Raw genomic sequence first — 14978 nt, 5'->3', positions numbered from 1 at the left:
CGGCTTACCTTATTAACACATTTTGACGACTCTATTTTCCATACATAATGTGATTTAACGTGAATTTCAGATAATCAATTTGTTTGAATATATATTAATAAGTCATAGAATATATAGTTTTAATTAGAAGAATTTTAAACTATTGACACAATTTATTCAAAAATTATTTTAAGAAGAAGTTAATGTACATATTAAAATTTGATCCATTTACAATTTAAGAAAAATTATAAATAAAAAACTTTGAGTAGATATAATATGAAACATTATCATGGATTTATACATGTGAAATTAGTTGATTCGATTCATATTTAAAATAAATAACAATTTTTAATTTAAAATAATACTTTTATAAATAAAGTCAAAAAAATATTGTCACGTAATTGTATCATCGGAAGTAGTTTTTACGAAAAATATATGTTTAATAAATTCAATATTAAATGTATATTAATTAGACAAAAATTTGTGTGAGATGGTCTTACGGATTGTATTTTGTGAGACGGATCTTTATTTGAATAACTCATGAAAAATATTATTTTTTATGTAAAAAATATTATTTTTTATTATAAATATAAGTAAGATTGACCCGCCCTGACCGAAAACATGATACCAACTCTATCAATTATTGTAGTATCTACGGTGTATGCATCGTGAAAACGTGTACCCGTAATAATGGCTTATTCTTTTCTTTCCTTTTATTTCTTTTGCTTGTTTATTTGTTTATTCTTTTTTCAAGCTGAACAAATATTATTTTTTTCGTAAACCTCACTGTTTATCTTCGCTCGTCTGACTTTTCTTCTGTGAATTTCTAAGCAAATTCCGCAACTGATGAATTTCTCATTGGCATAATCCATATTACGCAAGAAATCGTCACTTTGTTTGTTGATCTTCAAGAAATTTTCCGTAAATTTTCATTTATGGAGACATCAAATTCTGATGTCTCGACTTTGGATTCTTCCGCGTCGATTTCATCATCAAGTGTCCATGGAGGAAACTCAAGAACTCCTCGATTCCCTCTTATCCGGATCTTACAGTATCCAATTTCATCGCTACTCGAATATTCTGGGGTTTTAAGAGTCCGACCCGATTACCCTTACTCGGAGGCGCGTCCTCTTTCCGAGAATGGCGATGTCAATGACCTGAGTGTTGGGAATATTCAAGGCCCCAGCAATTCGAGTTCGATTAATGGCGATGGTGATCTCGATGGTACTGTCAATAACAGTAATAGTCGCGGGGAAGTTTCGATTCGGATAATCAGTGAGCAAGATAGGGTTGGGGCTGTAAATAGTGGTGAGAATGGGGAGGGGTCGGGGGTGGGATTAAGTGCGGATGAGTCTATGGTTCCTCGTGAGGGGGTTAATGGGAATGGGGGTAATAGTAATAGGGATGATAACAACAGTAATAATCAGAATAGGGAAGCATCAGCTTATCAGAGATACGACATACAGCAGGTGGCGAGGTGGGTTGAGCAGATTCTTCCGTTTTCTTTGCTTTTGTTGGTGGTTTTCATACGGCAACACTTTCAAGGTAATCTTTGTATGGGATTCACTTGGCTTTTGATTTGTTTGTGCTGTTTGATGGATGATTTTATGAATGAATTATAGCTGGATTCACTGTGGCAGATTTTCGATTTCTCTTGTTTTTAAATGTTCTTAGACGAGTTGTATTCTATTACTTTAGTGTCTTTTGTTTGGTTACTTATGGGTTCACTGTTGCCCAAAGCTGCTAGAATGATTGGAAGATGGGCTGAGCCGACTCAAGAGGCATTTGACACGAGTTTAAGCTCGAATTATTATATATTTGTTCGAAAATTCGTGAGCACTCACAAGCTTTTTGCTACTATTATTTATTCATATATTTATTACATACACATATTAAGATACTTGTAAAACCAATTGATTTCATTTCTTCATGAATAAAAATGATCCAATACTCTTTCTTAATGTAGTGTAGCATTTGTTTCGATTTTGATCGAATACTAAAACTAGCTCAATGAGCAGCTCAAGGTCGACCTGGAATACCATGAGCCTGGTTATGAGACTTTAAAATTTTGGAAGCTCTGTCAGAGCTCGACTCTCACTCGATTACATCACTTTCTCCCAAGTTCAGGAGCTAGAAACTTTGTTGAGGAGACAAAGAAGAGCTATATCGAGTCGTCCTGTGAATCTCGACATTCGACCGCGTTTTAATTTCTGATTTAACATATCTTTTTTGGATAGATTGTTGATCTTCTTTATCCTGGGGTGACATCTTTTGGGAAACATTTTAGGAAGATGTGATTTTTGAAATGATTTTAAGCATTACCTTATGGTGAATCATATAGTAAGCTTGTCATAGGCTTTGGAAAGTTGTTTATGGTTGTCTGGAAGCTGTTTTCTGTTTGTTGCAATGTCAGTGTGAAATGGTTTGTATGTGATACTGGTATTAAGCTTATTAGATAGATTAGTATTGCATCTTATCTCTTTTTTTTTGTCCGAAATTTTAGGGACCTGAAGACTAGATGAGTGATATTAGCCAATATGACCTTCAAATCAAGTATTTCTGAAAGTAAAGATAGGTAACTGTAAGATGTGGAGTGAGCTACTGCCATCAACTCATATCATCTGGTCATTTGAAAAAAAATCAGTTTATCCGTGCTGTGGATTTTTTACCCTCCAAGGTGCTGATGTGATAACCTCTTTGTGCTGGTTGACCTTATATAGCCCACGTTCTATTATATCAGTGGACTTGGCGTCTCTCAACTAATGATGTAATTGAAATGATAGCATGCCTTTTATTTTGGAATGATGTGGGAAATCTGTTAAATTAATTATATTTTCTTCAGTCATCATGGTTTGACAACACCAAATATGAATCCTACTGAGTGAAACTAATGCTTTCATCCTGTTTTGGCAATTAGATGTGCTGTTATTGTTATTTTTGTGGTATCTTAAACTTTTTTCCCTTATTCACCTGATTATTGCTCTCTTATCAAAGTGACTAGAAAGTGAGGCATTAACTCCAACATGTCTGAAATTGTTTTTTTTTTTAAATATTGTGCTTTATGATCATGCTTTTTTCTTTGTGGCTCCTAAAACATCTGTCTGGTACTCGGTGGAGCAATGCTGTCTTTACACAATGAGTCAAATGACATCGTTGATACCACTGATATCCCACAGATGGTTTTATATATTCTGGAGTTGCTAAAACCTACATGTAAACGGCTTTAGACATTTTTAGTTCAATTCTTGACTTTTCCAAGTGTCTTCAATCAGGATTTTTTGGTGTTCTCTGGATCACTGCTGTCTTGTACAAGTCCAATGATATTCTTCGGAAGCAAACAGCTCTAAAGGTGTGATTTTTGTTTTTTCTGAGGAATTAATCAGTGATATTAAAATTCGACTATGTTTGGTTTTGTTTTAGAAACTATTTTCCAATCTTTAATAACCAAAACAACACTACCATCTCATTTTTATTTCATTTTCTTAAATCCTATTTTCAGAGCTACAGCATAATTATTACCTATTATCATATTATAGCGTAATACGATACAATATGTTTTATAATTTTAAAGTACCCCATAATATTAAAAAATCAATCATCTCCTCAAGGCTTGCACTATTTGACTGTCGGAGTAAATTTTTTTCCTAGAAACAATACTAAACATTTATCAATTCCCAAATAAATTTTCTAAAAACTCATTAATTCTGAAATCAAACCTTCGGAAACGCTATAAAGAAAACCAAACATACCCGAAGTGTTTAACTCATTGCCCTGCTTTAGAAAATGATCAAAAGGAAATCTTCAGAATTTACTGACACTGGGTTTTGCAGAGAGAGAGGAAGATTTCTATCCTTGCTGGTTATTCCCTTGTATTCTTGCTTCATGTTTTTGGAATCTACTGGTGGTATCGAAAGGATGATCTTTACTGTTCATTACTTATGATTCCTCCAAAAGCCACCCCACCTTTTTGGCATGCAATATTCATCATCCTGGTAAATGGTATGGTTTTTGACCTTCTTAAGCTTATCCTTTTTCTTCTTGTTTTTGCTCTTGTTCTTCTCTTTTTTCGAATTAGTAAATGAATCATTTTTTTTCTTTTCCCGAGAAACTTTTTTATAAAAGTAAAGATCACCCTACTTATTGTTGACTTCGAATAAATTTTAGTTTGATTTGTCACCCTATAGCCAATATGGCTCGTAAGATGCCACTTCCTGATAAATTGTAGAGTATTGCAGCTGCTAATGTTATGTGTTAAGACTCTCATTCTTTTTCATTATATGGAGCCTGACAAGCTTATCCTTTTCATCGGATATATGTATTAGTATGCATTCTCATTTATATGATCACCAGATATCTGCTGTAACAGGAGAATCTGACAATGCGTCTAAATTTTCATGTGTATTTTGTCATGTTTTTTTTGGTCATTTGTGCTCCTTATTCGCCAACCTTTTCTTTGGACGGTTTTTCTTTGGTGAGTTTTTGTTGGTTCATTATGTTGGAAATTAATGGCTTATGTTTGCTTTCTTTTGTTTCTTCCAGATGCAATGGTTTGCCAGACAGCTATGGTCCTCAAGTTGGCTTTGTTAATGTATTACAAGGATGGTAGAGGCCATAATTTTCGTAGACAGGTAACAGTTTCTGTGAGTTGATTTGACACTTCTAGTATATGGTCTTTTAATTTGTAGTTGAATTGAACCGCAATCTAATGGCAATATATTGATCATTCAGGGTCAGTTGTTGACTCTGGTTGAGTACATGCTGCTTCTGCACCGTGCCCTGTTACCAACCCCGGTATGGTATAGATTCTTCTTAAACAAAGAGTATGGGAGTCTCTTTTCATCACTGACAACAGGGCTGTACTTAACTTTCAAGCTTACATCAATTGTTGAGAAGGTATGTTATTTTCCAGCTTCCCATTGTGTCTGGTCCTTGAATCTTGAAAACCAAAACCTCAAGGACTTTAGCTCTATGTCTGTCTTATTGCTCTGCAGGTTCGGTCCTTTATTGCTGCTTTGAAGGCATTATCTAGGAAGGACATTCATTTTGGGTCTTATGCCACATCAGAGCAGGTCTGATATTCCTGGCGTCCTTATTATTTTCATCCATTTAAAACCATCATAAAAACTTTTGCTTCTCTCATCCACATTTTCAAAATAATTTCCTGAACAAATGATCTCAATCTGATTAACAGCTCATAAAGTCTCTTTTCATATTTATAATATTGATAGGATGAACTGAATTTATCAGATTCACTTGACTTATTTTTTCCCGTGTTGACTGGACATGGCTAGAGGTTGATGAGTCGTGGTGAATTCCCTGAAGTTTTTTGTGTTTTCTGTTACTAACTTTACCATCAGACTCACATTGTGCCACAGTGTTAGCTTTGCATCCAATTTGGCATATAAAATTCGTGCATAGTAACAGAACAACAAATATTCTGCTTAGGTGAATGCGGCAGGAGATTTATGTGCTATATGCCAGGAGAAGATGTACGCCCCAATCTTTCTACGATGCAAACATATATTCTGTGAGGACTGCGTTTCAGAATGGTATTGTTTTTCCCCCGATTGCTTAATTTATTCTAATTTTCTTGGATATTACATAGTTTCACTCATATTTTCAATTTCATACGAGTGATCTATTTTTTTACTTATTTACCTGGTGATATGCGTTTATGATATCAAATGGTCGTGAATTGGGGAAACATGCTTGTATATCTGCTTTCAATCAAAATTGCCCCAGACACGAGAATCATTCGTAAATTGTGTTTGTTTGATCGCTATTTCCTTAAAATTGGAAGAGATATTTTCCCGAAATGTTATACGTGTTATGTTGTAAAGCAAGAGACTTGTTGAGTGACTGAAAGGAAATAATAAGGGTAGATTTGTATTTATCTCAAGGCCGTTTGTTGTTTCAGGTTCGAAAGAGAAAGGACTTGCCCTTTATGCAGGGCACTGGTTCGACCTGCTGATCTTCGTTCATACGGCGATGGATCAACTACACTCCTCTTCCAGTTGTTTTAATCCCCTAACGTGATCCTGAAATCCACAATCACGTTTTCCAATCCCATCATGTTGAATTTAAGGTGTTCTACAAAGAAGAGAACTGCAAGGTCAATCTTTGTGTTGGATCTTGACAAATTCTAAGAAGGCATATTTACTGAAAATTATCTTTATGCTGTTCTTATACTTAATACTTGTATCTTTGTCATTCAACGAACGAATGGATCAAAGGACCAATGAGTTCCATATCTGTGTATATTTTTTTTTTTTAAAGAAAATTGAAATCAATGAGATGAAACTATACATATTTTTTGAAATTTTGGCAAGTTTGTGTACGTTTTTACACGCTGTTTGTTGGAGATCGATCATTTATTGACTCATTCATTGCGCGATATCTGAGACTGGGGATAATTTTGATTTGATGGAGGCACTTTAAGGCTCATTGGTAAAGAAGAAATTATTTTCAGTCCTGAATATTTTGACTCTTCCTCCCTTCAGTCTTAAATATCTCAATGTTCTCGGTTTCGTCTCAAATGAAATTAATGTTCCAAATTAAATCTGACTGAAAAACCGGGAGCATTAGAATATTTAAGACTGAACTGAGAACATGACAAAACATTTAGAACTGTACCGGTTTGTTTTTTTTTTTTTTTTTTTTAATGCAAAATTGGATTTGGAAGTCAACTTAGTACTGAATTTAAATGTTGGGGGTAATAACCAAAATAGTCTTGAAAGTTTGTTCGTTTCGTATTTTGGTTTTGTAAATATTTAATTTTGGGTTTTGGTTTTGTAAATTAGGGCATGTTCAGGTTTGTAGACTTTTACAATGGAGTGCTGAAGTGATGTCGAACATGTCAATATTTTATGACGGAATATCAGCACTACATGAATAAAAGAATAAAATCTAAAATTAATTAGAGGACAAAAATCTAAAATTGAATATTTATATAACAAAAATACAAAATAAACAAAGTTACATGATCATTTTGTCTATTTTTCTTAGAAGTAATTTTTAATTTGAGAAAAGAGTTTATTAATATTGAATATCAAATATGAAATCTAATATCAAATTATTGTGTAAAGAACTAAGGAGGTGGCAATCGATATATATTTGTTAAGTTTTTTTTTTTTCGAAAGGAGTCAATGAGAAAACATTAAAACTGCAGGCCCCACATAATGCCCCAAAAAAAAAAAAAATCAGTTTCATTATCGAACTGTTATATACCATCAGATTTTTGTGTCCCACCACGTGTCAGAATCAGATCTCTCTCCGTTTTCTCACTAAATTTCCCATTTGTTTGCACAAATCTACTTGGAAATTCACCAGGTCTTTTTGTGTGTGGAAATTCAGTTTCGGCACCCGCAGGTGACGATTCGAACTCTGCCAATTTATATATTTTCAGTGACGCGATACGCGTATCGATGTCGGTATTTATAGGTTTTTGGAGAGCAATTTTCTGAATTGGATTTAATAATGAGTATCCTTTACTTGTTTTTTTTTTTTTTTTTTTCATTTCATAAATGACAATATAGGTTTCGTAACTATAATGGTGAAATCATGATGGGATACTGGCGAGTTGCATAATTTTATAGCGATCGTCTCTCGTAAGTCATCGTCTGATTCATTTTTCGATCTTAATATTGACCGTGATTATTTAATTTTGGGTTACTTTGATCTCGGATAGTGTATCAGCAGTTTGTATCTATCAATCTTTTTTATGGAAAAAAGAAATGAATTCCTGGGTATGAGTTCTTATTTGCGTGTTCTGTTTCCTTTTTATTATCGTGTCTGCTTAATGATACAATCTGTGTCATCTCCGTAATTCTTGGTAGCTAATAGGTAGTGCGAGGGTTATGAGATGTTTGGTTGTTTAGATGCATAGCGTAGAAAGATGGAACTTCATGCTGCTTAAGTAACATACCATAATTGAAGCTCTGTTCTTTTATTCATTACAAAAGACTGGTCTTCTTGCATTTTTTAATGTTCTCAGAAATGCTTGGACTTATTTTGTTCTTCCTCTTTTTGGTTATTCAAGAAGTGAAAAATATGTCCTGAAGCAAGCACCGATAAAAAAAGTTTCCTTACATTTTCCATGTTGATTGAATAGAGTGTAGGTAATTGATTATTAGTAACACACGTTGCTGATTTGTCATTTATAAGTGATGGATACTTGGCTGAAAACTTTTAGTTGAAATTTCTTGTGTATGCCAAGGATATTAATTTGAACTAAGTTTTTGGGTTTTATTTACTTCTTCTTGCTGTAGTGCTGATGACTGTTCACTCATCCACCATGACATCTGCTTTTTCAACATCTGGAGGGATACTTCCACCTGCGGGATATGGTGGTCATGATGCATCTATAGGCGTGGTTTCTGGCCCTCTTATCCAATCTGATTCGGAGTTTAATGACAATGATGATACAGAGTTATATTATGTGTCTTGGAATCAGGATTATGGTTGCTTTGCCGCTGGCACTAGTCATGGCTTTCGTATATACAATTGCGATCCTTTCAAAGAAACCTTCAGGCGTGATCTAAAAAGTGGTGGATTTAAGATAGTTGAAATGTTGTTTCGATGCAATATTTTAGCTCTTGTTGGCAGTAATGCCAATGCTCAATACCCTCCGAATAAAGTTATTATTTGGGATGATCATCAAAGCCGGTGCATCGGTGAATTTTCCTTCAGATCTGAGGTTCGTGCGGTTAAACTAAGACGGGATCGTGTTGTCGTTGTTCTTGAGCACAAGATATATGTTTATAATTTTATGGATCTGAAACTTCTTCATCAAATAGAGACCTTGGCAAATCCCCGGGGAATTTGCTGCCTGTCACATCACCTTAATACATCTGTGTTGGCTTGCCCAGGTCTGCGACGAGGACAGGTTCGGGTCGAACATTTCGGTCTGAATATGACAAAATTAATCAATGCTCATGATTCTAAGATTTCTTGTTTGACCTTGACCATGGATGGGCTTCTTCTTGCAACTGCAAGCTTGAGAGGCACTCTGATAAGAATTTTCAACACAATGGATGGAACTCGATTACAGGAGGTAATAATTTTATTTTGAAAGTCCTAAGGTATTTCCATTAAGGCACTTAGGTTCAATTCCTATCTATCCACTATCGAGTATTCAAGTTCGCTGTTTTTATCACAGGAACATCGAGGTTTGATGTAAAAGTATGCTATTCCGATTTGTCAGTTTTGAATGCATGACTGATAATTTAATAGGCTGGTTACACTCCTCGTTCCTGTTATGTAATTTAGATGAGTTGAAAAGTTCGTCTTAATTTGGAAAATAAAACAACATTTTCAAGTGTTTTGAAAACAAAATAGAATAAACTGAGTCATAGACTGAAAGAGTTTAACTCACACAAACGAATTATGTGCAAGATAAATGCAAACATCTTAGTTGGAATATACTCAATTACACGTTTCACATTTACAAGTTACAAGTGCTAATCATGCCAATGTTTTTGGGTTTGAAGGAAAATATGTCAAACAGAGAGAAGGAAAAATTCATAGATAGTATGATATAGAAGGGTTTCACTTTACATGTGACATTTGTCCGGTGCAATAATTTTGTGCACCTAATCAGTGAGTGGGTCCAGGGAGCACTAATAATTTCTATAAAACCATAATATTAAGGAGCATCCATAGCCATGGGAGTTTCTTTTGTGAGATCAGGGGTGCAGTCAATTCATTTTCTGGATGCTGGTGCGTGTGTGTTTACATTTGTCTCTACTGGATCCTAATATTGGTCTATTTTTTGCGCTCTACTTCATTTTTACAGGCTTCTTATTTCACTGTTAATGATATGATTGCTGCAGGTACGCAGAGGGGTAGACAAAGCAGATATATATAGTATTGCTTTATCCCCAAATGCACAATGGTTGGCTGTCTCGAGTGACAAAGGTACCGTTCACTTGTTTAGTCTCAGGGTGCGGGTGGTGGGTGAGGACAGTTCAATTGATTCTCCTGCTTCAACGGATTTCTTTAGTCAGAACTCTTCAAACTCCCTTGATCCCCTGATTTCTCCGAGTACTGGTGCTAATCCTGGCTCATCATTATCTTTCATGAAAGGTGATATAACTCAATCCCTTTCTTTTTCAAGAAACTCTTTGATATAAGTGGCTAAGTCTTGACTTAGTAGAGGGCCTTGATTGGTATATTGAGATTGGTTTGAATTGACAAAAAAGTGTTTCCCCCCACATATCTAGTTACTCCAATGATTGCCTAATTATTCCTTTCACACCACAGTGTGATTGCATGCATGGGATTGGACGCTCGTAATGGTAATATTTTTTGGTGCATGGATGTGTGTTTTTCCCTCGTAATTGTGATTAAAAAAATTTATTTCGTTTATAATTATATCTTTTGCAAATGATGTTATGAACATATTTCTTCAAACGAGGTCATTCTAGTGTAATGAACGATATCCATTGTTTTTCACGTCTTCACTTCTTCTGTTGAAGCAGTAGTTTTGACTTTTTCAGTTGCTAATTGCATCAAGTGTATATCATTTAACATGAAATGGTTTTCTTGATCCAACTTTTCCAGTAGTACTCTTTTAGGGATACCGTAGGTGCTTTCTCTTCGCGATGTTTGTCAGGCCAAACAATTAAAATTCCTGGAAAATGGAGAATTTAATGGAGAAATGTATCATAGATTTGATATTTTCCTACATGAATATTTGAACGAATATGGATGTAAAACTTCAAACTTGATTGTAAATCTACAAGAAAACATATCAAATTAAAACCCTAACATAATCACGGGAATCCTTTTAATTAAATCAACTAAAATTCTGAAAACTAGAATGCATATTTTCCTACAAATTTTACCGTCGATAAATGTTTTCTACGAGGGGCACATATTACAACAATGGAGGCAACCCTTACACATGGGTGGAGACAAGCCTTGGTAAAAATGGTTACATACTAAGGGCAAACAGAAATTTTTAATGGAGGCAGCTGGTCCTACTGCCTTTATTGTAGCTTTGCACCTCAGTAGAATTGGATTTTCTGCCATCAGCTTTCCACATATCCAGCTTAAGTTTTACCAACAAGCTTTCATGGTTTCTTACAACACATCCCCATTTTTACCAAAATTGTAATTCGTTGTCTTATTTCTGTATGTTTATTTATTTATTGTACTTATTGCTTTTTAATATTGTATTATTGGAACTTCTCCAGGGGTCTTACCTAAATATTTCAGCTCTGAATGGTCATTTGCTCAGTTACACTTGCAAGAATGTACTCAATTCATTGCAGCTTTCGGTTCTCAGAACTCTGTCGTTATTGTTGGCATGGATGGAAGGTAAGAACACTGTTTATTCACTAATCGCTGCAATCCTATCAAGTTTCATACGCCTTACGCATTACTTCCTTTTCCTGTCGAGTCCACCATCAGTTTCCACAGGTGCAGCTTCGATCCGGCCAATGGAGGGCTGATGGTGCAACAAGAATGCATCAGATTTCTCAAAACTGAAACCAGAGCTCGATCAAGCCAACTTGGTAGACCATGATCTACAAGCATCTCTTCCTGTGTATAATACTCATCGGTTTCCTGTGTATATTCATTCATCGGTTTGGTCCCTATAAAATGTATATATCACATCTCTAAGTTCATGTAAATGGTAATTTTATGACCCAGGGGATGCTGACACAAGTCCGCGATTTATTTGAAATTAGCAGAAGCATTTCATCGTGAACTGTTATGACTGTTGCATGTTGCTACTGGTACAAGTTTCCTTGGTACAATATTGAATTACTTCATTTCGTAAACAAAGTTTTGGACTGACAATCTCTCAACTTTTTTCCAATCGTGATTTTAAAATATAGAATAGAATATAATTCTTAGGTGATGATTAGAGCAAATTAACAAACTTAAATACTGGAATAAAAATGACTAAAACTTGACAAAAAAATTAAGAGTGTTTTGGAAGATATAGTCAATACTAGCCAAATCAATCAATATTTACAAAAAGTATAACAAAAACGTCATAAATAAACGATCAGAAAAACTTAAATGGGCGTGTAACTAAAAAATGATTTGCTCCCAATTTGGAAGTCATCTTTTTGGGGGGAATATCAGTAGCTTCCTACCAGCAACGATCGCCTGTTCCTCTATTGAAGGGCTTATAGGCGTTCTTGTATACATCATTGTCTTGGATTTCAGTGTATCGTCTCCAAATCCACATGCTCCAAAAAATAACCTATAAAAGTATTGAAGATAACAGAATTGAAAGTTACAACGGAGCAAAGCACAAACATGGTTTGGGGGAGGGAACCATTAAAAAGTAGTTGCAATTCTCAAATGGCTATATAGCTTTAACCCATTCATCATCTTTCTTTCTTTCTCCGTTGTACTTTCGCATTATGCATAAGACTTGTATCTCAGACAAATGAAAATCCTAATTCCATCACAGGTTCGGTGCCATTCAACTTCTAGTATTTAAAACAGGCGATTCTCATAACACAACACAAAAGAGACCTAGAGCAGAATCTCTTAGCAGTTAGCATTCCCCGTTGGGTTTAGTACCTGCACACTTTAATACTGTGCAAGATTCCATCGAACTCACCTTTCTTTGTCTGAGCAGAGTGCAGCAATGTCATATACACCTATGCTAGTGAGCTTTCTGCAACAGAAAACTAACTTTAATGCGATTTCAGCTCGTAATATAATTAGTTTGCAACTTATCTATAGGCAATATCGATCACAAATAACATCATTAATACAAACCTTATAATTCTTTGAACTATCATTCTGCCAATTCCCCTACCTTGTAAGGCAGGGTGAACCTGTAAGAAACTGCAACATGATTATCGAGCATGAAGGGAGTTTGTAATAAACAATGATTTCCCCTGCTGTCAAATCGTATCATGTCATTATCTTTTTACATTCAAATCAAGAAAGAAGGGAAACAAATCAAGAATCAAGATTTTGTTACTTCATAAGCATCCCATAGTTTCTTATTTATTGTTTGTTACCTTTGAAATCAAGTGTTACCAAGGCAACAACAAAATCGAAGTATCAAACCAATTATCGATATTGACCCAATGGCCCTGCTGCATCATTTCTTGACAAAAGCAGCTATGTTCAGCCTTAAACCATAGATAAATAAATGCCCGATTCTGAAAATTTTACCTTCTAACTCATGCTTATTTATTATTTTTCTATGATGTCTGCCAACTTGGAATCAAAACAAAAACAACTGGAAAATATATATTTAAAAAACGAGTAATTCCTCACCATGACATCGTAAATAGATGCTGTCAACCCACAGTCCGAAACGGCACGACCAAATCCTATCAGCCGTCCATTTTCCGGCGTTACGGGCGTCATTTTTCTGATCCAATCTCCACCGATGCCATTGAATTTCGACACCACATCCCCGCTAGAAGAACCTGGCGTAAAAAATTCGGGCTTGGTGAAGGCCGATACGACAACGGAGCTGTGAGAGACGGCGGTGCAGAGCTTAACGAAGTCGATAGGCTCGACTCTACCAACAGAGTCGACGTTTGGGAAGCGGTGGCTAGAATGGTTGCAGAGGACGTATAGCTCTTTCAGATGGTGCGGGTTTATGTGAGCTAGGTTTGTGGAGATGAAAATTGGAGGTGTCGAAGTGATGAAATTCACTTTTGCTGTAACTTGGAGTGGCATCGGTGGCCGCCGTCGAGTTGAGGGCCGGAGTCTGGTGGCTAGATGGCCGCCATGTGCGGCTGTTGCAGCTGCCATGGGTCTCCAATCCACGTTATTCAACGGATTGGTGGTAAAAATTATTAAATATATTTAAAGAACTCTATCATCACATCTTTAAAAAGTTTTAACTTCAATTATTAGTATAGATATAGATGATATAAACATGTAGAAATCTCTTTAAACAAATTCCGTTATCAGCAGACGCTGAAAAAAACTTATCTTAACGATGAGTAGGTCTTTTATAAGACGATCTCACTAATTTTTGTCTGTGAGATGAGTAATTTTACTAATAAAAAGTAATACTCTTAGTATAAAAAAGTAATATTTCTTCATGGACGACCTAAATAAGAGATTCGTCTCACAAATACAACCCGTGAGACCGTCTCATACAAGTTTTTGTCCGATATTATTTGACGTGAAAGATAAAATCAACATGTTCATACCATCTAATATTCAACTTGATTTTTATCATAATTCGAGATAAAAATATGTATTATATCATTATGTTTTAATTATTATCTCATTAAACATAATATTTGAGTCATAATAGAGATAAAAATAGTATCTTGATGTATTTTTAAAAATCTCCAAAAGACCTTTTTTGTGCATGAAAAATTAAATTATCTAAAAAATATATAATATTTATAAAAAACAAAAAAAAATTAAAATGTATTTATAATTTTCAACAATAATATTTATATATAAAAAAATCGGCTGAACATACCTTCCACGAAAATCATTTATTTTTAAAACTAATATTAAATTGAATAGTTAATGAGAAATTGGACACTATTTTATTTTGCAAACAACTATTATTTAAAAATTGATTATTAATAAATATTAGTAAAAGAGTAATTTGCAGGAGAATAATAGAAAACTTTTTGCTTTTCAATCGGACTAGAATGGTCGGCTTTACTGGAAACCAATCGCTAGTCCGATCGGACTATATTTAAAGAGTTGGTCCGTGAGACAAGTCAATTTTACCCATATTCATAATAAAAAGTAATACTCTTAGCATAAAAAGTAATATTTTTTCGTGGATGACCCAAATAAGAGATCCGTCTCACAAATAAGACTCGTGAGATCGTCTCACACAAGTTTTTGCTATATTTAAAAATCATTTAAAAAGTCAAATTGATCGAGAACTGATTAATTGATTAAAAATCTGTGAACCGATTCATTTTGTTTAGATATTATTTGAATGTAATTGTTTCTTATATTTTAAATATTGAATTTTATTTAGTTATATATATAAATTTAAAATGTTTAAAATTTAAAATATTTTATTTATTATA

The 14978-nt window shown here is 34.5% G+C and overlaps 3 protein-coding genes across 5 annotated transcripts; 2 read left to right on the top strand and 1 right to left on the bottom strand.

Annotated features, from left to right (window-relative positions):
- The first annotated feature begins 726 nt into the window (after positions 1-726).
- On the top strand, positions 727-6302 carry LOC140819603 (uncharacterized). Its single transcript, XM_073179768.1, has 8 exons — positions 727-1524; positions 3252-3328; positions 3810-3978; positions 4519-4607; positions 4708-4872; positions 4971-5048; positions 5425-5528; positions 5897-6302. The coding sequence occupies exons 1-8, from the start codon at positions 915-917 to the stop codon at positions 6000-6002; spliced, it is 1398 nt and encodes a 465-aa protein (XP_073035869.1). The 5' UTR covers positions 727-914; the 3' UTR covers positions 6003-6302.
- A 934-nt stretch (positions 6303-7236) lies between these two features.
- On the top strand, positions 7237-11698 carry LOC140819613 (autophagy-related protein 18d-like). Of its 3 annotated transcripts, none has more exons than XM_073179780.1 (6): positions 7237-7347; positions 7515-7586; positions 8247-9031; positions 9810-10062; positions 11175-11298; positions 11392-11698. In XM_073179780.1, exons 3-6 carry the CDS (start codon positions 8252-8254, stop codon positions 11504-11506), a joined length of 1272 nt encoding a protein of 423 aa, XP_073035881.1. In that variant the 5' UTR covers positions 7237-7347; positions 7515-7586; positions 8247-8251; the 3' UTR covers positions 11507-11698. The 3 variants fall into 3 exon arrangements, with proteins under 3 accessions (XP_073035881.1, XP_073035896.1, XP_073035888.1); XM_073179787.1 differs by having other exon boundaries at positions 7339-7405; XM_073179795.1 differs by lacking the exon at positions 7515-7586 and having other exon boundaries at positions 7245-7347.
- A 204-nt stretch (positions 11699-11902) lies between these two features.
- On the bottom strand, positions 11903-13763 carry LOC140819633 (GCN5-related N-acetyltransferase 3, chloroplastic). Its single transcript, XM_073179803.1, has 4 exons — positions 13234-13763; positions 12724-12782; positions 12563-12619; positions 11903-12196 (listed from the first exon to the last, which is right to left on the bottom strand). Exons 1-4 carry the CDS (start codon positions 13717-13719, stop codon positions 12052-12054), a joined length of 747 nt encoding a protein of 248 aa, XP_073035904.1. The 5' UTR covers positions 13720-13763; the 3' UTR covers positions 11903-12051.
- Positions 13764-14978: the final 1215 nt, after the last annotated feature.

Source organism: Primulina eburnea, chromosome 2 (genome assembly GCF_022965805.1).
Source record: "Primulina eburnea isolate SZY01 chromosome 2, ASM2296580v1, whole genome shotgun sequence".
Classification (NCBI taxonomy): domain Eukaryota; kingdom Viridiplantae; phylum Streptophyta; class Magnoliopsida; order Lamiales; family Gesneriaceae; genus Primulina; species Primulina eburnea.
Note: the sequence above shows the minus strand (reverse complement) of the source record. Positions and strands in the feature narration are given on the sequence as shown.

Excerpts from the sequence above, each read along its gene's own strand:
- LOC140819603 (XM_073179768.1), top strand. The coding sequence starts at position 915 with ATGGAGACATCAAATTCTGATGTCTCGACTTTGGATTCTTCCGCGTCG. Across the intron at positions 3,979-4,518 it reads ATTCATCATCCTGGTAAATG|ATGCAATGGTTTGCCAGACA; the intron begins GTATGGTTTTTG and ends TGTTTCTTCCAG. Across the intron at positions 5,049-5,424 it reads CTTATGCCACATCAGAGCAG|GTGAATGCGGCAGGAGATTT; the intron begins GTCTGATATTCC and ends TATTCTGCTTAG.
- LOC140819613 (XM_073179780.1), top strand. The coding sequence starts at position 8,252 with ATGACTGTTCACTCATCCACCATGACATCTGCTTTTTCAACATCTGGA. Across the intron at positions 10,063-11,174 it reads ATCATTATCTTTCATGAAAG|GGGTCTTACCTAAATATTTC; the intron begins GTGATATAACTC and ends GAACTTCTCCAG. Across the intron at positions 11,299-11,391 it reads ATTGTTGGCATGGATGGAAG|TTTCCACAGGTGCAGCTTCG; the intron begins GTAAGAACACTG and ends GTCCACCATCAG.
- LOC140819633 (XM_073179803.1), bottom strand. The coding sequence starts at position 13,719 with ATGGCAGCTGCAACAGCCGCACATGGCGGCCATCTAGCCACCAGACTC. Across the intron at positions 12,620-12,723 it reads ATAGTTCAAAGAATTATAAG|AAAGCTCACTAGCATAGGTG; the intron begins GTTTGTATTAAT and ends TTTCTGTTGCAG. Across the intron at positions 12,197-12,562 it reads CTCTGCTCAGACAAAGAAAG|GTTATTTTTTGGAGCATGTG; the intron begins GTGAGTTCGATG and ends ATACTTTTATAG.